Source organism: Suillus plorans (genome assembly GCF_016647745.1).
Source record: "Suillus plorans strain S12 chromosome Unknown HD556scaffold_19, whole genome shotgun sequence".
In the NCBI taxonomy this organism is placed as follows: Eukaryota; Fungi; Basidiomycota; class Agaricomycetes; order Boletales; family Suillaceae; genus Suillus; species Suillus plorans.
In genome coordinates, this window is record NW_024537403.1 from 201,096 (window position 1) to 229,077 (window position 27,982).

At 49.2% G+C, this 27,982-nt stretch overlaps 9 protein-coding genes across 9 annotated transcripts; 4 read left to right on the top strand and 5 right to left on the bottom strand.

Moving 5' to 3' along the window:
- Positions 1–107: 107 nt before the first annotated feature.
- On the top strand, positions 108–1,292 carry HD556DRAFT_1307049 (CRAL TRIO domain-containing protein; the record flags this gene model as incomplete). The annotated part of the gene is made up of 4 exons (XM_041299992.1): positions 108–299; positions 367–507; positions 560–720; positions 782–1,292. 4 exons carry the CDS (start codon positions 108–110, stop codon positions 1,290–1,292), a joined length of 1,005 nt encoding a protein of 334 aa, XP_041161818.1.
- Positions 1,293–2,415: 1,123 nt separating this feature from the next.
- Positions 2,416–4,028, top strand: HD556DRAFT_1360515 (CRAL TRIO domain-containing protein). Its single transcript, XM_041302609.1, has 5 exons — positions 2,416–2,591; positions 2,661–2,879; positions 2,957–3,097; positions 3,149–3,309; positions 3,366–4,028. The coding sequence occupies exons 2-5, from the start codon at positions 2,694–2,696 to the stop codon at positions 3,904–3,906; spliced, it is 1,029 nt and encodes a 342-aa protein (XP_041161819.1). The 5' UTR covers positions 2,416–2,591; positions 2,661–2,693; the 3' UTR covers positions 3,907–4,028.
- A 111-nt stretch (positions 4,029–4,139) lies between these two features.
- On the bottom strand, positions 4,140–6,346 carry HD556DRAFT_1360519 (uncharacterized protein). Its single transcript, XM_041302610.1, has 3 exons — positions 6,000–6,346; positions 5,898–5,949; positions 4,140–5,848 (listed from the first exon to the last, which is right to left on the bottom strand). Exons 1-3 carry the CDS (start codon positions 6,143–6,145, stop codon positions 4,442–4,444), a joined length of 1,605 nt encoding a protein of 534 aa, XP_041161820.1. The 5' UTR covers positions 6,146–6,346; the 3' UTR covers positions 4,140–4,441.
- HD556DRAFT_1535455 (uncharacterized protein) lies at positions 6,237–7,045 on the bottom strand. The gene has a single exon (XM_041309599.1). The coding sequence runs from the start codon at positions 6,666–6,668 to the stop codon at positions 6,408–6,410; it is 261 nt and encodes an 86-aa protein (XP_041161821.1). The 5' UTR covers positions 6,669–7,045; the 3' UTR covers positions 6,237–6,407.
- A 1,835-nt stretch (positions 7,046–8,880) lies between these two features.
- On the top strand, positions 8,881–11,210 carry HD556DRAFT_1360530 (uncharacterized protein; the record flags this gene model as incomplete). The annotated part of the gene is made up of 4 exons (XM_041302611.1): positions 8,881–8,888; positions 8,956–10,246; positions 10,301–10,454; positions 10,510–11,210. The coding sequence occupies 4 exons, from the start codon at positions 8,881–8,883 to the stop codon at positions 10,920–10,922; spliced, it is 1,866 nt and encodes a 621-aa protein (XP_041161822.1). The 3' UTR covers positions 10,923–11,210.
- Positions 11,211–11,973: 763 nt separating this feature from the next.
- Positions 11,974–13,111, top strand: HD556DRAFT_293844 (uncharacterized protein). The gene is made up of 3 exons (XM_041310165.1): positions 11,974–12,785; positions 12,836–12,985; positions 13,037–13,111. Exons 1-2 carry the CDS (start codon positions 12,285–12,287, stop codon positions 12,971–12,973), a joined length of 639 nt encoding a protein of 212 aa, XP_041161823.1. The 5' UTR covers positions 11,974–12,284; the 3' UTR covers positions 12,974–12,985; positions 13,037–13,111.
- Positions 13,112–20,304: 7,193 nt separating this feature from the next.
- HD556DRAFT_1441606 (uncharacterized protein) lies at positions 20,305–20,854 on the bottom strand (the record flags this gene model as incomplete). The annotated part of the gene is made up of 5 exons (XM_041306327.1): positions 20,305–20,339; positions 20,405–20,421; positions 20,474–20,490; positions 20,543–20,614; positions 20,681–20,854. The coding sequence occupies 5 exons, from the start codon at positions 20,852–20,854 to the stop codon at positions 20,305–20,307; spliced, it is 315 nt and encodes a 104-aa protein (XP_041161824.1).
- A 3,992-nt stretch (positions 20,855–24,846) lies between these two features.
- Positions 24,847–25,461, bottom strand: HD556DRAFT_1200755 (uncharacterized protein; the record flags this gene model as incomplete). The annotated part of the gene is made up of 1 exon (XM_041296382.1): positions 24,847–25,461. A coding segment is annotated over one exon (615 nt), but the record flags the coding sequence as incomplete, so codon positions are not given.
- A 1-nt stretch (position 25,462) lies between these two features.
- Positions 25,463–27,908, bottom strand: HD556DRAFT_1526335 (uncharacterized protein). The gene is made up of 4 exons (XM_041309305.1): positions 27,817–27,908; positions 26,463–27,758; positions 26,261–26,405; positions 25,463–26,209 (listed from the first exon to the last, which is right to left on the bottom strand). Exons 1-4 carry the CDS (start codon positions 27,859–27,861, stop codon positions 25,794–25,796), a joined length of 1,902 nt encoding a protein of 633 aa, XP_041161826.1. The 5' UTR covers positions 27,862–27,908; the 3' UTR covers positions 25,463–25,793.
- Between the last annotated feature and the right edge of the window lie 74 nt (positions 27,909–27,982).

Here is a 27,982-nt window from a genome sequence, read left to right on the forward strand (position 1 = left end):
TCGGCTCCGCTTGACGCTCCCGAAAAAGCTCGGGAGTATAATGGCTTGATATGAAGCTATCATGACACGTCAGAATAACGTCAGAATAGCTCTGTCCAACAACTGCGATGTCGATTTGCGTCCCACTCCCCATCCTGACGAACTCACACGATGCTGTGCCAGTGCCACCTTCAACGCTTCCCGAAAAGGAGCAAACTTTATATGACTGTGTCCTCGAACACTTCTCTGCAGCAGACTATACGCTTCCGAGTATCAACCAGGAGGGTGCTGCACTAACAGTGGATGAGAAATTTTGGCTGGTCGGTGCATCTTATTGCAATCTTTATTTTTGTGCATCTGTTTCATTAACGATCGACACCCAAACAGTCATATGAATGTCTCCTGAGATATCTACGTGCTACCAACTGGAACGCAGATGCGGCCATCAAGCGCTTAGAAGATACGCTCAAATGGAGACGTGAATTTGGAATCTACGACAAAATCACTCCTGAATATGTTGAACCAGAGGTACGAGGGAGCGAGTTCTTCGGGGTTCACGTTTAATACGAATGATTCGAAGGCAAGAAATGGCAAAGCGTTTATCTTCGGCTGCGATACTCACGGTCGACCCGCCATCTGCATGAGCCCCTCGAAGCTAAGTGCTGAAGAGTCATTCCGTACAATACAGTTCATTATCTGGATGGTCGAACGCGCCGTTGACCTTATGGGGCCAGGTGTTGAGTAAATGCCCTTCTACACATCATGATAATATTATTTCAAAACTTATTTTGGCGTTTTCTAGGACGCTTGCGGCGCTGGCAGATTATGCAGGCAACACCAGAAATCCATCATTTGGTATGGTCCGAACAATAGTGGACATCGTCCAAACACACTATCCAGAACGCCTCGGGCTTGTGCTCATCGCACACCTTCCCTGGCTTTTGAACACATTTTTTAAACTACTCATGGCATTCATGGATCCCTACACCCGGCAGAAGCTGGTCTTCAACCCTGTCATCAATGAGAATGGTGTTTTTCGGACGACTGCAGATGCTGAAGTATGGGAAGCTCAGGCTGACAACACTTCACGAGTATTCGAACCGGACCAGCTTATCCAGGAGGGTTGGAACGGCACCCAGCCGTTTGTCTATTCTCATGACGTCTACTGGGAAGCGCTAGTGACGCTATGCGAGGAGAGGCGGTCTAAGATGGTTGCAGCGTGGCATTGCATGGGCGGGAAAGTTGGTATCAAGGAATGGGATGTAAAAGTTGCTGTCAAAGACGAGACTATAAAAGGGATTGACGGAGAATGACGGTACCAGCCTCAGCCCTAGGCAGTAGCATTTTCTTTACTGACACCCTAATGTAATTATACCCCGGAGTGGTGGATAAAGATGTACACGCGTTCCATGTCAAGACATATGCCCGGGGCTGTCGCTTACAGACTTCCCAGAGTAACAAGTTGGTATGTGCTAGAGCCTGCCCTGGCGTACCTCGTCTAAGCTACACCAGGCCAGGAACTTCGTGCCTTGGATTTTTTTAATTGAACATTATGATTAGGATCAATCGTACGACAGCTAGAGGCCTCTGGCAGTGAACACGACACCAGCTACGCTGGCAACTCCGATTCAAATAACGTATACGGAGGAGCTCCCTGCCCAGCAGCCGAAAAGTCTCATGATTAATCCCATGAGCCCACATGACTGCTAGTCGACGGATGCACATTAATAATGCTGGAAAGCAATTGAAGTCATTCCACTAGTTCCCATGTTAAAATCGGCCAGGACTCAGGCCTTCAGGAGCCTAGCTCAATACTATCTCTGAACGCTAAGAATCAAGTGGTCCCAGCACAAACATCTACACGACTAACAAAATTTGAGTTCCAGGGACGAATCACGATGTATCCTATGACGCTTCATCGCATGAGGTCAGTGACAGATCGGCATACTGCCGTTCAGAGTGTTGGAGAGACTAAGTAATCAGTGAGAATAGAGCTTCAATGGAAAAGATAATTAGCCTACATTCATATTATGAGCTCACTTTGCAAATTAGACTGTGTCAGTGGGTTTTATGAACACCACGAAACAGTCCCTGATCATACCTCCTTTTGATGGTTATCGTAGTTCACGCAAGCAATTTGAAGCAATCCTGACTGCAAGACCCTGTGCTTGCGAAATTGTTAGAAACGTGTCGATGTACTATGTGACACTTTCTTGGCTGAGAAGTGTGGGAGATTGGGAGTAATACTAGGTGTCACTGTAGCAAACGGTGTACGCATTGCGCAATATCCATGAAAAAATAATGCCAGGAGCAAGACAAGAGTGACGCATTGGGCGGAGCGCCAGCATGCGGTTGTGGAAGCAACAGATCAAGATGGATAATGTAAGATTCTTGGAAATAACGTCACAGGACAGGTGACCGAGCCCAAACCGAGCCTTTTAATAGTTTGAAACCAAGTTATGGCTGCTTTTGACTTCTAAGGGCAGCTTCAATGAATTGGCGCGTGTTCTTTTCTCTTCGACCTTCTTTATCAGGTCTAGGAAGACTAGGAAGACCCCGCCGATCTGCCCAGCAAGTCACTAGTACTCTTTTTGCTTCAAGTCGTTCCACTTGTTCGTTTAAGACTCCCAAAAAAGCTCTTGGAGATTACAATAACTAACGTATATATAATGTGAAACTAGGACACCCCAGAACAGCTCTATCCAACGACTACGATGTCAGTTCACCTCCCACTCCCAGTCCCGACTCGCTCGCACGAGATTGTACCACCTTCAGCACTTTCCGAGAAGAACCAGACTTCATATGACTGTGTCCTCAAGCACTTCACTGCCGTAGACTATACGCTTCCGAATGTCGACCAGGAGAAGGCTGCACTCACAGTGGATGAAATTTTTTGGCTGGTCGGTGTACCTTATCGCACTCTTCGATTTCGTGCATTCGATTGACCCGCGTTACCCTGCCTTATGGTGACTAACAGTCATATGAATGTCTTCTGAGATTTCTACGTGCTACCAACTGGAACGCAGATACGACTATCAAGCGCTTAGAAGATACGCTCAAGTGGAGACGTGAATTTGGGATTTACGACAAAATCACTCCTGAATGTGTTGAACCAGAGGTACGAGGGAGCGAGTTCTTCAAGTTCACGATTAATGCGAATCATTCAAAGGCGACTACCGGAAAAGCGTTTCTCTTTGGCTATGATACTCGCGGACGACCTGCGATCTATGTGAGCCCCTCAAAAATCGGTGCCGAAGAGTCGCTCCGCACAATGCAGCTTATGGTCTGGATGGCCGAACGCGCTTTTGACCTCATGGGTCCAGGTGTCGAGTAAGTTCCCTTCTACGCATCACATTTCTTTCAGAACTTATCTCAGCACCATGTAGGACCCTTGCATTGTTAGTAGATTATGCAGACAGCACCAAGAACCCGACATTCAGCTTGTGTCGCACGACGCTCGACATCATTCAAACACACTATCCAGAACGCCTCGGCCTTGCGCTCGTTGCACATCTTCCCTGGCTTTTGAACGCATTTATTGCACTACTCATGCCATTCATGGATCCCTATACCCGGCAGAAATTGGTCTTCAACCCTGTCATCAACGAGAATGGTCTGTTTAGGACAACTGCAGATGCGGAGGCTTGGGATGCCGACAGCATATCACGAGTATTTGAGCCGGACCAGCTTATCAAGGAGGGTTGGAATGGCTCACAACAGTTTATGTATTCCCATTGCCTATATTGGGAAGCGCTTGTAAAGCTATGCGAGGAAAGGCGCTCTAGTATGTTTGTGGTGTGGCATCGCTTGGGCGGGAAAGTTGGTATCAAGGAATGGGACGTCAAGGTTGCTGTCAGAGACGAAACGGTCGATGCGCATGTAGATGTTGATGGGGCGTTGACGGAGAATGGCCAACTTCAGTCATGAGGAAGTCGCAGCCAAGCATTCGTTTTTTCTTTCCCGGCGTACTAACGTAGACCGAATCTATACACACATCTTGAGCTGTTTTACAAACTTGCTGGTAAATCCAAATTTGTTTGGGATCTGTCGCAGAATGGTCATAGTGAATTGAAGCTTGAAGCTTGAAGACCACTTAAAATTACAGGGTGTTCACGTCAGTAAGTTACCATTATGTTAGGAACTTAGTAGGTGTCGTCACGGGAGTTGAAAGATTTCGATTAACCATTGCTCGAATTGACCCGTGATTATCTACAGTATCGATATCTTGGAGATGAGACCATATTTCCTAGTGTGTGACTAAAGTATATATATATCATAAGACGCTCGAGAAAGATTGTCATACATAGGGACCAAATCAAAGTAGACCTTGTACTTCATTACTGAAGACAGGCTTGAAAAACTGGAACGAAATAAAATCATGTGCAAAAGAACGCGCTAATAGACATACCCGTCCATTTCCGAAGATTCAAGAGTGAGGACATAGCCATGACGCAGACTCAAATTATAAGACAGGTACTCCCCGACCATCTGAATACTGCGGCGGAGGTTCAACCGAATCATTGTTGCCTGGTACAACATTATCAGCGCCAGTTTGCGCGTTAGCCGACGCCATAGTTTGACCTCCAGATGCTTCGTGCACAGCTAAGCTGTCTGTGTCAGGGCTCTGAGAGAAATTTTGTGTCTGATTCAAGGGTGTGAGGGGGTTCTTAACTGTGACATTGTCCGCAGAGGTAGCAATTGATTGGATCCCGGGTTGGACGGGTGGAGTAATGTAGACAGGGACTGTCTTCCGTGATGCTGGTCGAGCCCCCACAGCCATATACTCGACGGGTGCCACATCCGACATTTGAGCATCTCCATATGGAGCGAAGTCTGTGTTAGAGCTCTGGTGCCAAGGCTGTGCCTGATTGAAGGGCGCATGATGGTCCCTAGCCGCCAAGTTGGTGGCAAGCGCATTAAGGGGGCTTGATTGCAATCCAGATTGGATGGGTGGACCAAGGTAGCTAACAGGATCTGCCTCCTGTGATAATTGTGATGGACTTTCAGCGACGGTAGTCATCCGTCTGTCAACAGATGACATAGCCAAATTTTGAGTGTCTCCATACGCAGCAGAGTCTGCGTTTGAGCCCTGGCGTGAATGCAATGCCTGATTGAATGGTGTGCGAGGATCGTTGGTAGTGAAGTTTCCGAAAGACGGGGGTGATTGACGGTTGTAAGCGGATGACACAGTCGAACGAACATCCCCGTAGACAGGAGAGTCTGTGTTAGAGCTCTGGCGCGAATATTGTGTCTGGTTGAATGATGAGGCATGTGCACCAAGTGCGAAGTTGCCGGCGGACGAATTGGTCATATCTGACTGGGCTCCCAGGCTGTGTTGAATGGGTCGGACATAGTAGGTTTGTGTTTCGGATGGGAAAGGGAATGGCGACGGAATGTCGCTGTGAGGGCTGACTTTGTAATTTGGATCTGTACGCTGCAGTTGACCTGGATAGCTTTGTGTGGGAGACCGAACGTCCGCAGAGCGAGATGCTCTCCGTTTACGCCACAAGCACATGCCGAGTATGACCGATGCTATAAGGACCACCGCACTGCCGCCCACTGTGCCCGCGATAATAGCAACATCGTTGCTTGATGTACCAGTTGTAGTCGAACTACTTGCTGAACTGCTTGAAGTAGATGAAGTCGTAGTCGTAGATAATATGCCTGCAGTGATTGACGGCGAGGTGGTGCTTATGCACGAGAAATTACCGGTCCCTACCACCTGTTCGAACCCAGAGGCCCCACCTTGTCTGCCCAAGGAGTCGGTGACAAAATACATGAGGTTCGTCCCTCCAGCAACATCTGTGACTGAGGTAAAACTGTCGTTATTGGAATAGAATACAGTCACTTGTCCGCCAGGAATAAGTTGCTGTGGCAAGATAAGTAGATTATTTTCATAGAATTCGTGATGATCTGACCACAATAGTCATGGGCAGGACTGCAGTACTTTGAGCCAGAAGGGTAAATGGACTGCAGTAGTTGTAGGTCAGTGCCACGAAAAGTAGGCGAACCAAACTTACCTGCATTGTATCGGCGGAAGTGGATCCAACTGGAACGTGTAAGGAGGTGACAAAACTGCAGTGCTGCAAACGTTCTCTCCAACTGCACTCCCGACAGTTAATATGTTTGTCGTCCCGCCCGAACCAAACCCGGTAGCGTCAGACATGACGAGTAGAAACGTAGTTCCCGTCGGCAATGGCAATTGCAGTATTGAAAAATTGCCTTTGCCATTGCTGAAGCCCGATGCTGGTACAGTATAATTCTGATACGTTTGCAAAGACTGGAAAGCACAAAGGTTAGTGCACAATTGACGCGCTTGAGACGATAGCGCCGACGAACGGGAGCTAAGAGTATTTCAAACGGTGCTTGCCCACCTGATGACCCCGATAACATTCAGCGGGAGCGTATCAAGTGTACTAGATATGCGCTTACCAGTCCATGAAATGTTGAGAGGACCACATTGAGTGGGAGTCCCAACAGTCACACTGAAAGCACGAGCAACCGAGAGACAAGAAGCAATACAGGTAAAGAAGTGAACGAAGTGCATACTCGAGAAATGAGGAAGACAAGCGAAAGATGTTAAGAAGAGACGCAGGTGTAATCGGGAGTGATACCTTGAAAAAGGGAAATGGGGCAGACTCGAGGTGGGGAAATTGGATCCTAGATAACACTGACTTGGCGGGAATCATCACTATATAGCGTTAGACAATGACATGAACCTGTCAAGGCTGTTCGTAATCATCGATACTACACAGTACCGCCTTCTAGTAATTCCTGGGGTCTGACATTCTACGTTCCGGTGTCTTCTCTACCGTGTGGCCAGCCAAGAGTGGCTCTGAGTGAATGCACGAAGGATGTGATAGTGGTGCGTAGACTGCTACCTCTACCGCGAACGCCAGCGGTGGTATATGGTGGGCTCGACGTAAGAGAGACTCGGAAATTCATCCGAGAGGGGATGCAGGCACCTGGCACCAACTTCAAGGTTTCAGTCTATCCAAGTGCTGTGAAGGTTGCCTGCCAAGTGCTAGCGGGTACAGGGCCAACCCGATGAATATTATGCGAAAAGTATAGCGAATTCGAACCAAATTTCTCAGATAAGTATATATCTCCGTTTGGTCAATTTCAATTTCAGCTCGTCCATGTCCGCCATGTCCCTGGTCTCGTTGTCCTTATATCCATACAATCCAGGCTGCAATATCATTCTGATGCCATCAGAACAGAAACTAAAGACTCAGACTTGGGCGCCTGTTCTGCAAGCCGTTATTTTTGTTATGCATCAAATGTTTCAAAGATGATGCAATGCAGGTCGGGAAATGAGTAAAAGCATCGCAATGCGGGAAGAATACATCCGACAGTCCATCAAATAAAATTTCTCAGCCTCCCGTGTCATCCTCTGTCTTCTGCAGGGATTATGGAGCGGAGACTCAAACCGTCACTCTTCTGGGGTTTTGAGGTAGTACCTCGCTGACTCGGCTTTCCTTGGCCATGCCGCTGACAATCGACACTAACACCATCTTGGTGCTACAAGTGCTACATTACTGCCAAGTTCTCCGCTCATGTGCCTTTGAAACAGCGCTGGGTCCTTCGAGACCCCCGGAGGTTTAATCTGCATAGGTAAGTATTTTCATGAGATTGTACAATTACCTGAGCCTCATTCAGGACAAAGGCTTGACCTATGCGTGGCAACACGTGGACTCCTGGTGCTGTCGAACCAATCGCAATACAAGACAAAACCATCTAGGAGCGCTGGTCCGCGGTCGAGACGAAGATGACGATGCGATTATATGCCAGTCTCAAGTCTAGGGAGGAACTGATAAGACGACTATCACCTGATGAAAAGGGTTGAATCTACGAGTAATAAACTTTGTTGTGTCATTCCTGCCGACGTCCCATCGACCCTCAAGTTTCAAGGTTTCATGTTTATATGCTAGATTCATACTACGCCACGAAACGCTTATCAATGATATCGCCTTACCGAGGTTCACATTCAGAATAGAAAGCCGACTGGAGGTCGAGAGTATAAATAAAAACCTGCAACATTAGACGGGTATAAATAGCGTTTGCATCAGTCGGGCAAAGGTATTTACATCCCAAACCCTACTATAGACGATAGATGAAGCTTATGACAAGACAAGATCATGTCCGAGTCTACGACCCCAAGGGACTTCACTCCTGCCATTTATGTGAGCCCCTCAAAAGTGGGTGCCCTCCGCACGATCCAGCTCATTGTCTAGATGGCCGAACACGCTTTTGACCTTATGGGTCCAGCTGTCAAGTAAGTTCCCTTCTACGCATCACATTTCTTTCAAAACTTATCTCTCAGCACTATGTAGAACCCTTGCGTTGTCAGTGGATTATGCAGGCAATACCAGGAACCCGTCATTTGGCTTGTGCTGCACAACACTCGACATCGTTCAAACACACTATCCAGAATGCCTCGGTCTTGTGCTCATGGCATCTTCCCTGGCTTTTAAATGCATTTATTGCACTATTCATGTCATTCATGGATCGCTATACCCGACAGAAGTTGGTCTTCAACCTTGAGAATGGTCTGTTCGCGAGTATTTGAGCCGGTCCAGCTTATTCAGGAGGGTTGGAATGGTTCACAACAGTTTGCATATTCTCATTGGGTATATCAGGAAGCGCTTGTGAAGCTTGCAAGGAAAAGCGCTCTAGGATGTATCGCATGGGCGGGAAAGTCGGTACTACCCAGTTTCTGTAAACATCATGAAGAGGAACGATCGAACGAACCAAGATCAATCAATCAACCTTCTATATTTGGCAGACTCAGTCTGAGTCAGCAGCCCCTCAGTAAATCAGTTTAGCGATCAATCGATCATAAACCCATTGCGATTTTACCGAGAATGATCTCAGCAACACTACTGTCACAGCTGCCCCATGATGTGCAGGTGTGTTTTGCAATCAGTCCTTAGTTTGTCGCCGTAACCGATATGTCACTCAGAGGCTGGTCCGAAGAGTGTTGAATCGTTCGGTTGCAGACTTTAAGAAGCTGTGCAATCGACTTCCAGATTGCTCCACATCTGAGCTATATATCCTGCAGCCAGTGTTCTACGTGTATCTCGACACAGACCGCATTCCTGCACAGTCGACCCCAGCCGCTACCACTGATATCGAGCTCGTCTACCAGTCACTTCTCGCGATCGTTGCAACTTTGCATACCGATGGTTCTGGCATCGACTCAGACTCGGCAGGTTCGGAAAAGCATCATCTCATTTCCGCCTGGAACCGTGTTGTTCCATGGCTTGTCTTCTTTCATGACCAATTCATTATGTGCAGAGCCAACTATCGACCCGTCGACAAGATGGCTGCCATCAGGCTTGTCACTAGCTTACTATTTCATGTGTCTGCCATCGAGGGCGACCCCACCGAAATATCAGTGCTTAGCACTCCCGTCCTTTATCGCCCGATCGCGGAGTTGTGGTTGTTAGCCGTGAACACCAAAGACAGAGATGTAGTGTGCTTGTCATCGCAGGCAGGCGCTCGCACCACTTCTTTTCGCATTTTCGGCACCTTTGTGATTTCAGAATGTATTTGCGACAAATCATTTTTGGCCATACTAGCAGAAGTGTCAGGTGGCGTCGACGCCGTCGCCTCTGCAGCTCTGAAGTATGTCAAAAACATACGGTCGATGGCTAAGGACCCCAATATAGCCTCCAACACTTTCAAGCTCAGGATGGTTGTATCGATGTTTTCGTGCTGTGTTGCAATTATCTTATCGACGAGCATGCACGATGCTGCGATGCGGGAAGCATACATCCTCCGGCAGTCCGTCAAAGAGGTTTTCTCAGCTCTCCGTGTTCTCCAGTCTCTTCCTCCGGGCAGAGGGAGCATGACGGGGACCCTCCGCTCAACTATTCCGTACCTCCGCCTTCTCCTTGAAAATGCCGACGACCCTGTTTCAGTGATCCATCAAGCCCTTTGCGCACATGCCGTCGAGACCATGGTACACATAAGTCCTTCTGAACACCTGTCAGTGGAGATGGTGGGACCGGGGAAACCTCATATGGCCAATGAGGCTTTTCTTAAGATCTTAATCGATTACACTCTTCACGACAAAATCTTGTCCTACGTCTCTGAACATGTGGACACCTGGTCTGATGATCTGGGACCAATCGTGAGACAAAACAAACACCTCTGGGATGTCTGGTCCGAAGTAGAGCAGAAAATACGATCATATGGGATACTTAGGTCCAGGGCAGAAATGATAGTGTGGCCATCACTAAGTAAAAAGGGCTGGGTTCTACAAGTCAGTCATAGACTTCATTGCTTCAGCTTTGTTCCTGCTGATTCGTCGACTCAGAACCACCAGTGTCACTGTGGTAGTACTGCGGAAGACATTCGTCTCAGGCAATGTGCGGGATGTCAGGTTGTACGGTACTGCTCAAAGCGATGCCAGCGTAATTCCTGGTATAGTCACCATAGGGTGAGCTGTGAATTTTTAAAGGCAGCTGTCGGCGAGTCTTTTCGATGTTAAGATATGCGTATCATTTCCACTGACAATGTACCCAGGCTCATCGATACCACACCACGTGAAACGTAGTCTGCGTCTGCTAGCCGCTCTAGAAGTTGGCCATAAGCAGCGCAAGTGGGACAATATTCTGAGATTGGTCGTCGCTGCACGGTATGAATATCCGGAAGATCGGGAACGACTCGTGGTCGAGCTAGCTCTTGATAAGAACGAAGAATCAGTTCGACCTCTTCGAAACTACCTCTTCCTGTTCGATGGCCTCTCTGAAAATGAGGTCGTGGACCGCTTATCGTCTTGGCCAGATTCGAGGGGCCAACTTCAAGGACTATTCCTTTGTTCGGTTATCACGATACACGATCGATATGCGGCACGGCAAATTTTATTCAGTCCGTGTATTGCATTAGATATGGAGATAGTGCCGCAAACGTTCAGCGGTAACGTTCAGGATGTGTGAATTAGTACTGTACATTTTTCGGCGGGTCTCGCTTGCGTTTGTTCTTTGATCTGCTGTATCGAGTCGCATCACTTCTGATTCTGGTATGAATGTTAACGTTCATTGCTTTCTCCAGTCGCTCTGTTTACCCCTCACGCACTGTATATGTAGTACAATCAAATTAGGGCTATGTAGTCTGTCATAAGCTTAGCTTCATCTATCGTCTGTAGTATGGTTTGGGGTGGCCGTGTAAATACCTTTCATGAAGGCGCGGACGCAAACACTATTTATACTTGTTTACACTTAAGCTTTTCGATAATAATTAACCGCTTCGCTCACTAAGTGGCATATCCAATCCAACGTATGAACATGAGGCCTCGAGGGCCGACGATTGCCGCATTAGATCTTAAGTCCTTCGATTTGGTTTACCTACGAGAGACTCAGTCACCACCTGTCACCCCCCATTTCTACTGAGAATGATCTCAGCGATACTACTGTCACAGCTGCCCCAGGATATACAGGCGAGCGTTTTGCGATCTATCCTTACTAGTTTGTTATCGCTGCATACTGATCAATATATTATACAGAAGCTGGTGCGGGGAGTGTCAAATCGTTCGGTAGCTGACTTTGAGCAGCTCTGTGATCGACTTACAGACTGCTCCACACCCGAGCTATGTATGCTGCAGCCGGTGTTCTACATACACCTCGACCCAGATTGCATTCCTGAAAAGTCTACTCCAGCCGCTATCACCGATATTGAACTCGCCAAGTGGTCACTTGTTGGGATCATGAAAACATTTAACATGTGTCCTGGCACTGAGCCAGAAAAATATCTGTTTTCTGTCTGGAACCGTGTTACTCCCTGGCTTGTCTTCTTTCATAGCCAGTTTATCATGCGCAGAGCCAACTATAGGCCAATTAGCAGGAGGCTAGCCGTCGACGTGGTTGGCTGTATTCTGCAGCATGCCAATAACATGATCACAAGCGGCGGGGACACAGCATTGATCACCACACCCTCCATTTACCATCTGCTCGTAGAGTTATGGTTACTGGCCCTCAAAATAAAAGACGAGGATGTGCTGATCATTCCCCAGCATCCGTGTAATCAATCCCTCTATGGCCCTCAAATCGCTTCTCTTGAAATTGTCATCCCATTGGTGTTTTCAGACTGCACGAGCTACAAAGCCTTTATGACAACCGTGCTCGAAGTGTCAGGTGACATTGGCACGGTCGTTTCTACAGCTCTGGAATATGTCATGCACATGGGATTAATAGCCCAGGACCCTAATAAAGTCACAAGCCTTCCAACATCACTCGGCATGCTTACACACGTTTTCAAATTGCGTTATTGTCATTATCGAACTAAGCAAGCACAGCGCCGCAATGCGGGAAGAATTCATCCTACGACTATCTGTTAAAAAGATTTTCTTGATTTGTCGCATTATCCAACTTCTTTTTTCTTCTGGAGAGAGCCTGGATCCCACGTTTGGCAAATCCACACTCGTCCAGAGTTTCGTGTACCTCGTTGTTCTCCTTTTCCGTGCGAATAACACTGTCCCAGTGTTACATCAAGCTCTTCACTCATATGCCTTCGAAATAGCCATGGGCATCCAAGGACCCGCTGTGGAGGTGGATCTTCGTGATTACAAGAAAAGTTTTCTTGTGATCTTAGACATTTTCCTCGTCTACGACAAAATCTTGACCTACGCGTACAAACGTGTGGATGCCTGGTCTAATGCTCTTGGACCAGATGTGTTACCAGACGAAACCATCCGAAAGCGTTGGTCTGCAGTTGAGACGAAGATACGATTATATGCCAGTCTCAAGTCCAGGGAGGAAAAGATAAGGCGGCCATCACCTGATAAAAAGGGCTGGATTCTACGAGTCAGTAACTGACTTTGTTGTTTCGTTCCTGCAGGTCAACTTACCCAAAGAACAGTGTTACTGTGGTGATACCACAGAAGATACTCAGCTTAGGCAATGCTCGGAATGTCAGGTTGTGCGGTACTGCTCAAAGCGATGCCAGCGTGATTCCTGGTATAGTCATCACAAATGGAGCTGCAAATTTTTGAAGGCAGCTGTTGGCAAGTCTTCGATTATTCGGCTCACATCATTTTCATTGACAATCTGTCCAGGTTCATCGACATCGCACTACGTGAAACGTAGTCTCTGTCTGCTATCTGGCATAGAAGCTCACATGGTCTTGTGCAGGTGGTCGGATATTCAGGACCAGGTAGCCGCTGCGCGATGCAAGTATCCAGAAGATCAGGACCGACTCGTTGTCAAGGTCAATATATATGAGGGAGAGATATCAGTTCAACCTCTGCGACACTACCTCTTTGTGTTCAATGGTCTCTCTGAAAATGAGGTCGTGGACCGCTTATCGTCATGGCCAGATCCAAGGGGCCATCTTCGACGATCATTCTTTTGTTCCGTTGTCGCGATACGCGATATATATTCGTCGCAGATCTTATTCAGTCCACATACTGCATTAGATATGGAGACAGTACCAACGCTCAGCCGTAACCAGCAATCTAGTGAGTCGAGTCGAGCACAGAGGACGGGAGAGAGCTAAACGAATATATTATCTCAGTATCCGGAAGGGAACTGAGTGTAAGTAGGTAGTACCTAAACGAATATATTCTAAATGCGCGTTAGCTCGTTATCGAGAGACGGGAAAATAATAGAACGTACATCTCAGTATCCGGAAGGGAACTGAGATGTCTACTGCTTGGGTGTAGCTTTTAAGTACGGGTAGAATAGGAAAGAAAAACAAGGATATTGCTTTAAGACATTCGGAGGAGCATACTCGGCCGATGTCACAACGGATGCGCTCGTACTGATCCCGACGTACCCGACGGCACTGATTCTAACACTCCCCCTCGAGCGCATTCCACCTTCATCATCCCTCTCAGCTTCTCCAGGCGAGGTCGGGGCAACGCTTTAGTGAAGGCATCCGCGACATTCTCCTCGGTAGGACAGTAGATGAGGTCGAAGGTACCAACCTTCATATGGGACCTAATAAAATGGTACCTTAAGTCGATGTGCTTGGTCCGGGAATGGAATTTATTATTCGTAGCGAGTGCGATTGCTGACTGGTTGTCGCAATACAACGGGGTAGGGATAGTGAGGGGTCCATACAGCTCTCCAATGAGCAACTGTAGGTACAGGATCTCGCGCGCTAGAGTCGTTAGAGCGATGTATTCCGCTTCTGCGGTAGATAAGGCAATAAGGGGTTGCTTGCGGGAGCTCCATGATACAGGGCCTCCGTTCAACAGCACAATATACCCGGACACGGAGTGGCGATGGGCCTGTGAGGCCCAATCCGCGTCAACATAAGCTTCAAGGCCCGTATCAGAGCCGCCGAGCGTGAGTCCATAGTCACAGGTGCCCTTAAGGTACCGTAAGGCTCGTTTCGTGGCCTCCCAATGAGGGATTCCAGGGTTGCGCATGAATTGCGAAAGGGTTGCGAGGGAGTACGCGATATCGGGGCGGGTGCTGGTAGCTGCGTACATCAGGGAGCCTATGGCTCTCTGGTACGGGACGTTCCGCATTGCCTCAATCTGGGCAAGCGTAGCAGGGGCCTGTCCATCAGATAGGATGGTACCGGTATCCATAGGCGTTGGGGCAGTTTTTGCCTCGGTTAGATTAAAGCACTCAAGGATAGTATTGACGTACGCCTTCTGCGACAAGGTAATGGTCCTGGTAACCCGATTACGCGTGACCTTAAGACCCAGGAGCCATTTAAGCTCTCCAAGGTCAGAGATCTCAAAGAAGTCGCGGAGTTGTGTCTTGAAACGGTGGATGTGGGAGAGGTGGTTCGCGGTCACGGCCATGTCGTCGACCGACACAGTAATGACCATGTGTTCGCTAGAGGCGCGCTTGAAATAAACGGCCTGATCTACCTGTGAGCACGTAAAGCCGAGTTTGGAGAATACTCCAGCCAGTTCCTCAGACCACTCGAACCCTGCCTGCTTCAAACCCGGTAAGCTTCTTTTCAGCTTAAGGACTTTCTTCTCATCTCCCTCTTTGAGGTATCCAGGTGGCGCTCGCATATATATGTCTTCTTTGACGTCTGCATATAGGTAAGCGCTCTTGATGTCTACCTGGTGTATCTCCCAGCCTAACTCTGCCGCCTTAGTGAGAACGGTACGTATCGTGGACATGTTGGAGGTTGGGGCGAATGTGTCGTAGTAGTCGATCCCATACTGCTGACGTCGACCGTTAGCTACTAACCGAGCACGTAGTTTCAATTTCTCGCCGTCCGGACCGCGTTTGGTCGCCAAGACATAGTGACATGGGATGAGGTTCACACCTGCCAGTGCGTCTACAAGTTCCCACGTGCCCAACTTCTCCAATTGACTCAACTCATACCCTATAGCTTCTTTCCACTCTTCAGCGTCTGGTCCATTGAGGGCTTGTTGGAGTGACGGTTCTGGTTCTACTGCGGCCAGGGCGTATAGCTGGGTGAGTCGTTCGTCCGGTTCCTCTGTTGCCGGCTCAGGCTCCGCTTCAGCAGCTAGAGTCGCTAATTCGCCGTTGTTCAATGCAGCGTAGTACCCTGGTGGGTAGGTTACACGAGTTGGGCGAGGCGCTGGTGGCGGTAGAAGGATTCTGGGTGGCATAGGAGGAGTAGAAGGTGCGGGGGGCAAGGCGTTCTGGACGGTACTTGCAGCTTGGGGACCTTTTGTTGCTGCTGATGGGTGTGACTCCCCCTCGTCCGGTACGTCCGTCGCCACCGATGTGTCTTTTGGCACGAACACCACATTCCTCTCCACTGAAACCTTCCTCCTCTGGGGCCAATAGATCCGGTAGGCCTTGCTCTGGTGGTCAACACCAACAAACACGGCCTCCTCCGCCCTAGCATCTAACTTCCCGGTACCCTGAAGGTGGACAAACACCGGGGTGCCAAACTCGTGGGCAAGCTCAAGGCCAGGACGTTGTCCCGTCACCAGTTCGTATGGCGTGTGCCCGGGGGTCGCCCGCGAAGGTAAGCGATTCTTGAGCCAAGTCGCGTAGCTGATCGCCTCTCCCCATAGGAACTTGGGTAAGTTTCGCGCCAAGAGCATTGCGCGTGCATGATCGACAAGTGTCCGGTTCAGGCGCTCGGCGACACCGTTTTGCTGAGGAGAGTCGTGCACCATCAGCTGCCTCTCGATGCCCTGCGTTCGCAGGTGCTTATCGAACTCCTCGCTCAAATACTCGCCCCCTCTATCAGAGCGCAAGGTCTTAATGCGCGCACCATCGTTTTGGCGAGTTAGCCAGGCCTCATACTGCTTGTAGGAGGTAAGTGCCTGGCTTTTGTCCTTGAGGAAGTGTACAACCGTCTGACGGCTGTAGTCATCAGTGAAGCTCATGTAATACAGGCAGCCTCCTAGACTCTGCACTCGTGCGGGGCCCCACAAGTCGGTGTGAATGACGTCACCATACTTTTCGGCGCGGGTCCCACTCTCCTTTGGGAACGGGTGACGTGTAGCTTTAGCCTTGGTACAGGCTTCGCAGAATTCTGGTTTGGATGTGGTGTCCACCTCGATACCGGTGACCAGGCCTCTCTTTAACGCCTCCAGGACAGCATGCTGGGACACATGTCCCAGCCGCCTGTGCAATTCACATACGGTGAGTTTTGCATTGGCTAGATTCGCCCGGTGGGTCTGACGTGCAAGGACTGTGTACAGTCCTTCGACCTGAGGAATTTCGGCGATCACGCGGCGTTTAGGCCCTGGGGAAAGAATCCGGCACATGGTACCTTCAAAATGGACAGCTAGCCCAGCAGCTGTGATACGGTTCGTTGAGACCAACGTGAAGGCCATCTGGGGGGCGTATAGAGCGTCGCGGAGAGTAACAACAGTGCGTTTTTCTCCCAACGGAAACTCTAACTTGATGTCCCCTCTCCCAACAGCACTCACTTTTGTTCCATCAGCCGTGTGTATATCTTGCGGCTGGATGGATACAAAATTCTCGAACTTCGTTCGATCCGGGCAGAAATGAGCACTTGCCCCGGAGTCGATTATGGCTCCTCGACGTTCCTTCGGTACGTTCAGCTGTTCTGCGACGCTCGCTAAGTCCGACGAAGCGAAGGCAAAGTTCTCGGAGGAATCGGGGGGTTCATCAGTGGCAGCGTTCGCAGAATGCTTTTGACTGCGTCCTCCTCTCCTCGACTTTTGATTAGGACCGTGACCCTCCTTGCCTCCTCCAGGCCTCCAACAATCGGTTTTGTAATGCCCTTTTCTTTCACAGTTGAAACACGTGATATCGGGGTTAGGTTCGCTCTTGTTCGCCGGGCTCTTGCCCTTGGCTTGGCCTGTTTTGGCAGAGAATGCGCTAGATGCGCCTTTCTTTGTGCTACGACGGTCGGTGATCTGGCGGTGCTCAAACTCCTCGCTGACTACGCTGATAAGCTCGTAAGGGGTGAGTGGTTTCTTCGCGATTTTGGACGCAGCGTTAATTGACGATAGTAGAGGTCGATATGATTCAGGGAGGGAACCTAGGATAATAGCCTGGAAGTCTCGATCGTCCAATGCTGCCCCCATCCCTGCTAAGGACTCTCTGAGCCTTAACAGCTCTGAAAAGTGAGCTTTCACATCAGCTCCTTCGTCACACCTGGTCTCATGTAGACGCCTGCGCAGATCTATCTGCACCAATTCGGTCTTGCCTTCATGGATGCGGCAGACCTCAGCCCAGATGATGGACGCCTCCTCGAGCTTCTGTACGCGGAGTAGGAGCTGGTCCGTGACGGTACTGAAGATATGTTGTTTAACCAGTGAGTTCTTCTGGTAGTACTCGTCTATTTTTGTATCTAACTCTTCGATCTCCGTCTGTGTGGGCATAGAGCCATCAGGCTTCTTTGGGGTGCTCGTCGCTGGGTCAATAGCGAATGGTTTGGGCTTTATCGCACGACCGTCGACAAATCGCATCAGACCTCGGGCACCTATGGCCGTCAACATTCGTTCCTTGTAGGTTATCCAATTGCTCCCATCATCGGTGAGCTTTGGGATGTTGAATAGGGCAGAGTTGGTACCGGGGAGCGTAGATTCCATGGCCGGCGCAGGGCTCATAACCTCTAGTGAGTCGAGTCGAGCACAGAGGACGGGAGAGAGCTAAACGAATATATTATCTCAGTATCCGGAAGGGAACTGAGTGTAAGTAGGTAGTACCTAAACGAATATATTCTAAATGCGCGTTAGCTCGTTATCGAGAGACGGGAAAATAATAGAACGTACATCTCAGTATCCGGAAGGGAACTGAGATGTCTACTGCTTGGGTGTAGCTTTTAAGTACGGGTAGAATAGGAAAGAAAAACAAGGATATTGCTTTAAGACATTCGGAGGAGCATACTCGGCCGATGTCACAACGGATGCGCTCGTACTGATCCCGACGTACCCGACGGCACTGATTCTAACAAGCAATGTGTGTGAGCTCATGTTGCTCAGGTCTTGCTTGCACTTGTTCATCGACATTGATATTCTATATTGGGTCAGATCTAGAATCGCGAAGGAAGAAATATGAAGCGCCAATGGCTGTACGTCTTCGCTCTACACAGCACTCGCATACAAGGCTGATCTTACATTGCATCGTCATAGCGCGGATGAGACTGAAATCAGTGGGAAGTTTTGAACATGGATTAGTACTCCTGTAACTTTTGTTGGGCTTTAATTTCGCTATGACTGTTCCCTGAGACTCCGACGAATCCCAAACAAACTTGGATTTACCACAAGTCTGTAAAACAGCTCCAGATATTCGGTGTACGTTGGCACGTCGGAAAAGAAAAGATTGACGATGAATGCTTGGTTGCAGCTTCCTCACGACTGAAGCTGGTCATTAATCATGTCCGACACAGGGTCTACGATCCGAAAAGACTTCACTCTGAGGTAATATATATCTAAATAGCTCCAGTTGAATTGTACTACATGTACAGTGCGTGAGGGGTAAACAGGGCGATTGGAGAAAGCAATGATTAGTGAATCTATGCGTTCTTCGATCTTTTTCGGTCAAAGAAGAAATATCCGATTGATCGTGGCACTAACTCAAACTGATCTACGACTCGATGGTAGTACTAGTTGCATGTAAGTATTTGGGCAAAGCCCCGCAGGGGTTTTCGGCCAGAAACACCGCTCCGAACCTAAGAGGTCGAGATGAGCCGTGAGGGCGGGTGGGCCTCAGCAGCTCGCACTTAAGATTGTGATGACTTCTTCGTGTTCGGGAGTGATGCGTCGAGCAATTGTAGTTTTGTGTTGCACTTTTAGTCGTTGAATTGATTCTATTTTGTTGTGTATCGGTTGGATGCGAGACGTATGCTGCTGAGGGAGTGGCGGGCGGGTGCGAAAGAACAAGTGTTAGGACTCGGAGTCGTAGAGTACTGAGAATTTGCAAGTAGTAGTACGAAGCAAAGAAGAGATGTCCCAAAAAGGACATCTGCCACATAGACGACATTCTATGTTCGTCCTCGTTCCTCGGACTCACTTAGAAGACAATCTATGCGTTCTTCGATCTTTTTCGGTCAAAGAAGAAATATCCAATTGATCGTGGCACTAACTCAAACTGATCTACGACTCGATGGTAGTACTAGTTGCATGTAAGTATTTGGGCAAAGCCCCGCAGGGGTTTTCGGCCAGAAACACCGCTCCGAACCTAAGAGGTCGAGATGAGCCGTGATTCCCAAACACATAAGGAGCCCAGCGACGCGTCAGGCGCAGCTTGAACTCCTTATTATAAGGAGCGGGGCGAGACATACCTTGAATCAGCGCAGCTGTGGCATCATGTAGCGGGTGAAAGGTTCAATGATTGGTGTATCTTGGAGGTATGGTGCCATTATTATGGCGTGATCGCGTAGATAAATGGTGAATGCTTCGCTCGACCACCTTCCCATAGATTTGACGACGTCAAACGGAACTCCGCGTAAGAGGTATTCCAGCGTTCCTCCGATTCTGATACTATGGCCTTTTAGTTCTGGGCACCCTCCCTGCTTGGCGATCATTCCGATTCTCTTCAAGAACGCTCCTCGTGTTAGAGGACGTATGCCATTGGGGTGTCTCCATGCGAATAGATGTTGGTTAAATAAAGGATTGTTGATTGCGAAATGATTCGTGAGTGCCGCTTTGGGATCCGACGCATCTGACTGCTCGGCCCAATAGATATCTTCTCCGTTTCTAGAGGTCTTTGTAGGGATCCGCACGGGTATACCCTGGGGTGTCGGGGACCTGACCCGCACCCGCACCCCGAGGTATACCCGGACCCGCACGAAGGGTGCGGGTTTTTGGGGGGTATGGCCAGCTCGTACCCTCACCCGCACCCGTGCAGGGTTTACCCGTGGGTAGTACATATAAATATCAAGTTAGAAATATGAAAAAAATGATTGTAAAATAGAACTTACTAAGACATTGCGAACGGTGGGCAACGACTTCGATCAGTATGGCTTGAGCTCGATGGAGGATCGACACGCTATGAACAATAGACAATGACTTCAATCAGTATGGCTCGAGCTCGAACGAGGACGACACACTCACGTTCTATGAACATTGGGCTACGACTTGGATCAGAATGGCTCTTGCTTGAACGAGGATCGGCGCACTCACATACTGCGAACGTTGGGCTACGACTTGGATCAGCATAGCTCTTGCTCGAACGAGGATCGGCGCACTCACATCCTGCGAACGTTGGGTGACGACTTGGATCAGCATGGCTCTTGCTCGAACAAAGATCGGCATGCTCACATCCTGTGAACATTGGGCGACAACTTGGATCAGCATGGCTCTTGCTCGAACGAGGATCGGCGCACTCACATCCTGCAAACGTTGTGCTACGACTTGGATCAGCACGGCTCTTGCTCGAATGAAGATCGGCATGCTCACATCCTGCGAACATTGGGCGACGACTTGGATCAGCATGGCTCTTGCTCGAACGAGGATCAGCGCACTCACATACTGCAAACGGTGGGCGACGACTTGGGTCAGCATGGCTCGAGCTTGAAGGCAGGCGTTGTGTTGAAGAAGATGGAGGGGTATAGCACGCTATAGTAGGTAGTGTAAGCATTAGCAATAGGACAAGTGTAGTAAGTACCGCTATAGTTCTCGATTATGTAATGTACCGGTCAAACCCGAGCGCGGGTGTGGGGTGTGGGTCCGGGTACTCAAAGTGCGGACCCCCACCCGTACCCCAGTAGTACCCATACCCGTGACCCGCACGGGTTACCCATACCCGTGCATATGCCTAGGTCTTTGTGCGTGGTACGTGAATCTTAGAGGCTCTCAAGCCGTGGCGATCTTCGCCATCTAATTGCGCATCTCCCCGTTTAACATGTTGGTCTGGGTCGAAGGTCTTGATTGATTTGACCATTAACTCTCCCAACCTCGCGAGTGAATAAAATGAAGTCGTTAAGCACGCGAAGACCGCGGCGTCCAAGGGCTTTTCTAGATTCAGGTGCGTTCGAATCTGTACGATGTAAGCGACCGTGAATGGCTCCCTTTTTGGGCGTTTGGATTCTGCGGGGGCTTCATTAGTTGCACCGTCTAGCGCTGACTTTAGCTCCCCGTGTTCTATCCTCCAGGCTTGTCCGTGAAGAACGTGCCAAGCCCGAATGCCGAAGACGTAATTCGCTAAGGTCTTGCCTGCATATGCTCCAGTGCAGCTCGCTACGAAGGTAAGTAGTGTTCGCGTGTCAGCAGGGCATTGTTCGTGTTCTGGGATGCTTCGAGCGTCGCAGAACACATGAAAAACTAGCAATCCCGCCCCATACGATTCTCTGGTGCCTTGAGACCACGAGGAGTTCATTACTGTTAGAACTCGCTCGAGGTCTTCGTCCGTGATAGCGAGCATACTCCCGTCTGCGCTCCGGAAGGATCGACTTTCTATTGGCCGCCATAACTTGAGTCGGTCGCGGGCCAAGCAGTGTGGTCTCAATGATGATGCCATTGGAGTCAACCCTGCCTTGTATGGGGGAGGCTTCGTCAAAGGAGTTGTAGTTACTATTGGTGTCGCGAAACGAGAGTGCTCTCTCTGACTTCATTGTACTCTCCCTCTATTGTGATCTAGAGCGTCCTCTGGTGCCGACAATGGGCTGATTGAGATATTGGACAGCAAATGTACTGAAGGTAGCGATGATTCAGGATTGTGATGGATCCTTTGGTGCACGGTCGAATGGGTCATAGATGAAACGGTGGAGAGGATTGGGGATGGGGATGAATGGGAGGAGTAACCTCGTGTCGCCGTATATTCCTCTGGATGGACCATCAGCTGGGTTTGACTTGCTGGTAACGTATGTGGGATGGAAAGAGTGTGAAGTTCGTAAGTTGGATAGGAAGTCGAAGGTGCGTCTAAAGACTTGGTTGACGGCGGCGTTGCGACTGCGTCCGTTCTTCCAACCCTCGATGACTCCCTGGTTGTCGCCATAGACGCGAAAGTGCTGTTCCGATCTATCCATGGCGACAAGGTGTCGAATGAGAAGCTCAAAACCGACTGCTTCGGCCCATCCAATCTCTTTCTGTCCATCAAGAGTTGCCCAACCTGGGTACAATATCCACGCTCTCCACTTTTCTCCGACGACGATGCCGATCCCAAAGCCAGAGCTGGCGTCAGAGAAACCTTCTGGGTCGTACAGTTTGAGTGGTCTTGGGATTTCTCGTCCGACGAAGTTACTCTGTAAGAGGGTTGACCACCACTCGACGTCCTCTGTGAGAGCTTTAATCGACCTGTGAGGTAAGAAAGGACGCTGATGACAAATCCGCAGCATGACTTCCAGGCTTGTGAGATAAGCCCGTCCTCTTGGATATACCAGTGACACGTGCAGGAGCTTGCCGTGCAGCTTCTGCACGTCATTGAGAACGTGCGATGTGCGCGCCTGACACTCTCGTAATGCGCGGAGATACTTCGATTTTTTCTCTTCTCCCAGATATACAAGGTTACCTGTAAGGTCCCAAGTGAAACCGATGTAAGGATTAGAATAAGCGAAACAAGCGTCCTTTTCTGGCTCCCAAGGTGTTCGAGTATCACGAGATAACCTGTTAATATCGTCGAAATTGTAAGTAAACACCTCGTCCTCTGGTGACCGGTGCGAGGCTTTTGACAAATCAACGATCGGAAACCTGCAGTCTTCGTCGAACTCTTCGATGGTTCCGTCATCGAAGACTCTCCCGCCGAACCATATGCGTCCTCCGTCTTGGTGACTTCCCCTTTTGATAATGTCCTTATGCCATAGTCGTCGTTGCTCATTGTAACTTTCAAGAAACTCTTTCCGTATACGAAAGAATAAATGGTCGTCGACCCATCGTGACGCAGGACCGACCCCTTCGGATCGAAAGATATCAAGTCCGGCATCTGCGACGCAACCGTAAGCTCCTGCGGAAGGTGAGACTCCGAACGAGGTGCAGGTGTCAATACAGAACTGATTGTCGGCGATACGCACCACAGCTGCAGGCCACTGTGAATGATGCAACGGGATGGTGCGATATGCTTCGGCAACATCTCTTGTCGCAATCTGTGATCCGGGAGGTAGCCGGCTGATGACAAGCGCAACTGTATAGAAAGTTCCCCAGGTGCTGGGAAACTGATCAGTGTCGATATATGAATTAATGGATGGATTAGGGAATTCGATAGAGGGCGCGTGAGGAAATGAGTAATCTTGTATAATACGGAAACGTCCTGGTCGACCTGGTTTCGGAATGATTGAGAAAGGGGAAGACTGGAAAGGACCGATGAAGCTCTCGATTTCGGCCGCTGTGCACGGGCCGATGTATCTCTCTTTTTGGATTTTGGATTTGATAATGGATTGGAATTCGTTTGTATATACCAGAATGGAATCTTTGTTCGGAGGGGACTGTGTGACTTTAATGACAGGAAGATTAAGATGAAAACCCCGACGGAGTCCTTCAGGGATATGAGAGTATCTATCGATAAGGCCAGCTCGCGTAAGGCGGGCTTCCCAAGCGTCAGCGTTATAGGGAGTGAGCGCTCTAAGCTTTCTGTGCTCGAGGGCAATTCTGGGCTCCATGCGAGGAGGAGGCACATCCAGAACAGAAATGTCGACGATCGTGAGAGGTGTCGTTGCATCCTGCAACCCGTTGCCAGTCGCTGCAAATTGCGTGACCGTCTCGCATGTTGAGGAGTTTTCCGACTCGAGAGCAGAGGGTGTCCGAGACGTTGTCCCAAGTCTTGGTAGCTTTGCACTCGATGATCTTGTGCGGGTGTCTCCCCAGGCAGACAGCGCAAGCGGATAGGGGACCTCTGTTTGCGCTGCTTCGAAAATCCTGCCTTGAACGTTTGTGTGAATCTGGTGGGGGTGATTGACGACGATATTCTTGTTCCTGGTTCGGAGACCTTGAACGTCGTCGTTGATCTTTGGTTGCCTGGTTGTTGTCTCTGCCTTTGTGATGGTAGTTGGATGATGCTCCTCCTGCAAGAAGGTTGATCCAATGGTCCATCTGATGATGGTGGTGAACGCATTGATCGAGGCCATGAGGTGTAGCGTAGCGTGAAGGTATTTTGTAGCGTAGCGTGAAGCGAGAAAAATGTGTAGCATGTGATGTGAAGCGTGTAGCGTGTAGCATGTGGCATGTGGCATGTGGCATGTGGCATGTAGCAAGTGACGAGTTTCGATGTTGTTACGTTCAGTTGGAAGAGTCATATGAAACATAAATTGTTAGCGTGTGATCGTATATGTTCTTATCCGAAAGGAACTGACCTTGTAGTCTCGCTTATTGTCCAGCTTCGTGCGCTCTTCGAGGTAGACGTCTGATCTAGTGCGCTCTAAGAGCACCTCGTTGATCCGAGAGAGATCATATGCTCCTCGAGCTGATTTGACCGCAATGTGCCAGCGCTTCCTCTGCTCTGCCTGGTATACGAGAAGTGCTTTCTGCGCTAAGGGATCGCGCATGGAGCGGAAGTCGTGAACCTGTAGGTTGCGCCAGAAGAGGGCCATCATTTGGATACGATCTGCGGGCCATGCAGCTTCTTGCATGGCCTCGATTATACGGGGACAAGCTTGACAGAAATCTTCGAACCTAAGATTCTGGTCGTCGACGACCGCTCTTGCATTCCGAGTTGAAGCAGCTGATACCCAAGCCGTATCTCCTCCCGCTAACGTGGCCATGATCATGGTGTCTTCATCGACGGAACTCTTGAGTTTCGCCTCGTCGAGACCATCATTGGTAAAGTACCAGAGCTCAACGTAATCTCCCTTGTCGAGTTTGCGTAGTGCGTAGGAAGAGGGAAGGATTGTAGGCTTCAGAGGGACGTCCAGGTCCGGAACAGCAGTATATTTGTGCTTGTTCTTCTTCCTATCTTCCTTCCGTGCTGCTTCCTCCTCGTCACGGCTCTCTTGTTCCTGCCTTTCTTGCTCCTCGTTGTCAAGTCTCTCTAATTGTTCTCGCCGGTCTCTGTCTTCGTTTGCCTGTGCTTGCCATTGGAGCTTTGCAGCATTGTTCTCTGCTTGCCATATGTTCCGGAGTATTACAATGGCCTGCGCTTCGGTGATGTTCTCATTGGTTAATTGAAGTCTCGTGTTGATGAATGCGTCGTCCGCATAGTTGGGACAAAAACTCAAATTCGGGTCGCTCAGCAGACGAGGCATATTAGAGTTAGAAGGATTCTAGTCCGTTGTGTAAAGAAATGCGAAAGAACAAGTGTTAGGACTCGGAGTCGTAGAGTACTGAGAATTTGCAAGTAGTAGTACGAAGCAAAGAAGAGATGTCCCAAAAAGGACATCTGCCACATAGACGACATTCTATGTTCGTCCTCGTTCCTCGGACTCACTTAGAAGACAACCTTCGTGCTACTATCAATCAGAAGTGATCTGACTGCGTCATCCCTTGTCGGGGCCGGCACGACTCGACACGGCAGATCAAAGAACAAACGCAAGCAAGTCCCGCCAAACAATGTACAGGCATTCACACATCCTGAAGGTTACGGTTGAGCGTTTGCGACACTATCTCCATATATCTCCATATCTAATGCCATACACGGACTGAATAAAATTTGCCGCGACCCATATCGATCGTGTATCGTGATGACCGAACAAAGGAATGGTTTTTGAAGTCCTTGAAGTTGGCCCCTATGATCTGGCCAAGATGATAAGCGGTCCACGACCTCATTTTCAGAGAGGCCATTGAACAGGAAGAGGTAGTCTCGAAGAGGTCGAACCGATTCTTCGTACTTATCAAGAGCTAGCTCGACCACGAGCCGTTCCTTATCTTCCGGATATTCACAATGTGCAGTGGCGAACAATCTCAGAATATTGTCCCACTTGCGTCGGATATGGCACACTTCTAGAGCGGCTAGCAGACGCAGACTACGTTTGATGCGCTGCGGTGTCGATGACCCTGGGTACATTGTCAGTGGAAACAATGCGCATATCTATCGAGAAGACTTACCGACAGCTGCCTTTAAAAAATTACAGCTCAACCTATGGTGATTGTGCCAGGAATCACGCTGGCATCGTTTTGAGCAATACCGTACAACTTGACATCTCGCACATTGCCTGAAGCGAATGTCTTCTGCAGTACCATCGCAGTGACACTGGTAGTGTTAAGTCGACGAATCAGCAGGGATGAATCAATGAAGTCTGTGACTGACTTGTAGAACCCAACCCTTTTCACTCGGTGATGCCCAACATATCGTTTCTGCCTTGGACCTAAGTGTCCCATATGTTCGAATGCTCTGCTCTAATTTGGACCAGAGATCCAAGAGGCGTTCATCTTGTCTCACGATTGGTCCGAGATTATTAGACCAAGCGTCCACATGTTTACAGACGTAGGATAAGATTTTGTCGTGAAGACTGTATTTGAATAAGATCCTGAAAAAAGCTTCGTTGATCCTACGAGGATCCATCTCCGCTACCTTCTCCTCCAGGGGTCCGTAAGGACTTATATGTACCATTGTTTCGAAGGCGTGTGCGCAAAGAGCTTGATGGAGTGCTGATACAGGGTCGTCGCCACGTTTAAGGAGAAAGTCCAGGTACGTAAAACTTGAGGCAAGGGCCTCCGCCATGCCCTCTCTATCCAGAGGAAGAGACTGAAGAACACGGAGAGCCCCAAAAATGTCTTTGACGGACTGCCGGAGGACGTATGCTTCCCGTATTGCCGCATCGAGCATGCTCATCGTTGCAATAATTCCAATACAGCACGAAAACACTGGTACAAGCAGCCCGAGCTTGAAAGCCTTGGAGGCTGTGTCGGGGTCCTTAGCCATCGACCGTAAGCTCTTGAGATATTTCAGAGCTGCAGAAGTGACGGCGTCAATGCCACCTGACAATTCGAGTAGCATGGTCACAAAGGATTCATCGTGAACGCATACTGAAACCAACATGACGCTGCAAACTCGAAAAGAAGTAGTGCGAGCGGGGCCGGACGGCGACGATAGGCACACTACATCTTTGTCTTTGGTTTTCAGGGCTAACAACCACAACTCTGCGATCGGGCGATAAAGGGCAGGAGTGGTAAGCAATATGGTTATACTGCGCTTGTCACCAAGAGTCGAAACATAAAATAGTAAGGTAGCAACAAGTCTGAGCGCAGCCATCTTGTCGACGGGTCGATAGTTGGCTCTGCACATGATGAATTGATCATGAAAGAAGATAAGCCAGGGAGCGACACGGTTCCAGGCGGAAAGAAGATGTTGTTTTTCCGAACCTGCCGAGCCACCATCGATACAGCCCAGAGTTGTAACAATCGCGTGAAGCGACCTGAAGACGAGCTCTATATCAGTGGCAGCGGCTGGAGTTGACTTCGCAGGAATGCGTTCTGGATCGAGATGCATGTAGAGTACTGGCTGCAGGATACATAGCTCAAATGCGGAACAATATGGAAGTCGATTGCACAGCTTCTCAAAGTCTGCGACCGAACGATTCATGTACACTCTCTGAACCAGTTTCTAAGTGACACATCAGTTATAGCGATAACAAATTAAGGATCGATCGCAAAACATTCACCTGCACATCCTGAGGCAGCTGCGACAGTTGTGTCGCTGAGATCATTCTCAGTAAAATTGTATCACGGTGGTTTATGATAAGGAATCATGCCCGCCATCAGTGAATTCATGAGTCCGTGATATTGTAGCCGTGGGAACTATAGAAAGATATAATTCTTCTGCTGGTA